The sequence below is a fragment of the Cynara cardunculus genome, assembly GCF_001531365.2.
Source record: "Cynara cardunculus var. scolymus isolate 2C chromosome LG 16, CcrdV1, whole genome shotgun sequence".
Lineage (NCBI taxonomy): Eukaryota > Viridiplantae > Streptophyta > Magnoliopsida > Asterales > Asteraceae > Cynara > Cynara cardunculus.
Window position 1 is genome coordinate 2,707,269 of NC_037543.1, and position 1,833 is coordinate 2,709,101.

The following is a 1,833-nucleotide window of genomic DNA, read 5'->3' on the forward strand; positions in this document are numbered from 1 at the left end:
GGGGGGGTCAGATTGGCTATTTTCGGCAAAAACCCTTGATTTTATAGTGTTTTTATCTAAAAAGTTGTGCAATTATCCATCAGGATGGAGTGGTGCAAGGTTGGCTCAGCTCCTCCAAGAGGCTGCTCTTGTGGCTGTAAGGAACAAACATGACTCAATCCTTCAGTCAGATGTCGGTGAAGCTGTTGATCGGCTAACCTTGGGTCCTAAACGTCTTGCATTAGAGTTGGGTCATCAGGGGCAATGCCGTCGAGCCACAACTGAAGTGGGAACTGCACTGACTTCCCATCTTTTAAGAAGAATAGAGAATGCGAGCATTGAACGCTGTGATATCATATCGGTTCATCCTCGTGGCCAGGTTCAGAATTTCTTATTCAGAGACTTGGGGCAAACCATAAGCTAGCTTATTTATTGAGCTTATTGGAAAACCCCGTTTGGTTAGCCATAAGCTAGCTTATTTATTGAGCTTATTGAAAAAGCCTTGCTTGGTTAACCCTAAGCTAGCTTATTTATTGAACGCTTTTTCAAGCCGCATTTCAATAAGATCAAGAGGCTGTTTCTTTTTCCATTGCCACTAATATTTTTCCAATTAATTTTTGAACATGCCCTTTTAGGTCATTTACATTGTCATGCTAGATTATTAGCCAACAGCTAGCTTATCAGCCAGTTGGCCAAACATACGCTTAAAAAGTACTGAAATTTACCGTACATAAATGCATTCATTTTTACCTAATGTTTTTTTGTTCTTGATTTTTTATGCATGCAGACCCTATCGCAAGTGGTATTCAGTCGACTTGATGATGAGAAGTATTTATTTGAGCGCCGGCCACAGTTGCTTCACCGCCTTCAGGTCTGAACTTACACTCTTATCTATTTATATTGTATATTGCATCGAGGAAAGCTTGGTTGCAAACCTGATTTCCGTTGTGAACTGGAGGACAAAGGAGAGCACAACATGTGTCCCCATTTGTTTCCATTCATCATGAATAATGTACGTGAATTTTTTACAATATTCATGATGAATGTTACACCAATCATGATGAATATCCAGGGACACATGGCGTGCCCTCCTTTGTCCCCTGATTCACACTGGAACTTAAGTTTGCATAAGTGCATCTCCAACAGTTTCTCCATAATTTCTCCAAAAATAGAGAAGAAAAACTGAAAATCTCTAAAAAATTACATTCGGCTCCAATAATTTCTCTACATTGGAGATTCTAACATCAATTATCTATCCTATATAATAAAGCATTTAGGTTTTTGTTGTTAAAAACTCCTAATTTTTCAAGAGTACAACTTATAAAACATTAAGTACAAGTTGTTAATGCATACAAAGTCTTTCAATTTCTAAAATATTCCCATTTTGCCTTTCTTGAAATGTTAAAACAGGGTTCTTGGAAACCTCTACTACCCTTCTGAAATGTAACGTCAATCAACAACATAATACTTGAGATTTTTGGAAACTCACCTTACAATTATTCCATTTTCAAAAAACAAAAATAATCATAAAAAATAATTATAAAACAATCAAATATTACATTTTGGTGCATCGCATATGTACACTTCTAGTATTATTAAGACAGAAGGGTACTCGCGCAATGCACTGAGATACATCTTGATTTTAATGTTTCGTTTTATGTTTTGGGTCTATCAATATTATGATGCTATGTGGTTCTGAGAAAAAGAAAATGTTTTTATTTTTGAATGAAATATAAATTTGAAGATATCATAAAATTTTGAAAAAAATTAGTGATATTAGTATTAAATTAACTATTTAAAAGTTCTCGTTTTTATGTAATTTCTTTGATTCAAATTTTTATTATAATTTAATTG

The 1,833-nt window shown here is 34.8% G+C and overlaps 1 protein-coding gene across 1 annotated transcript in view; it reads left to right on the top strand.

The window, feature by feature from the left end:
- LOC112529463 (probable inactive ATP-dependent zinc metalloprotease FTSHI 1, chloroplastic) overlaps positions 1 to 1,833 on the top strand; it is a 15,519-nt gene that overhangs the window by 9,939 nt on the left and 3,747 nt on the right. The window contains exons 11-12 of the mRNA XM_025140760.1: positions 84 to 358; positions 767 to 850. Coding sequence (XP_024996528.1) covers positions 84 to 358; positions 767 to 850 — 359 coding nt within the window. The remainder of the gene's footprint in view (positions 1 to 83; positions 359 to 766; positions 851 to 1,833) is intronic.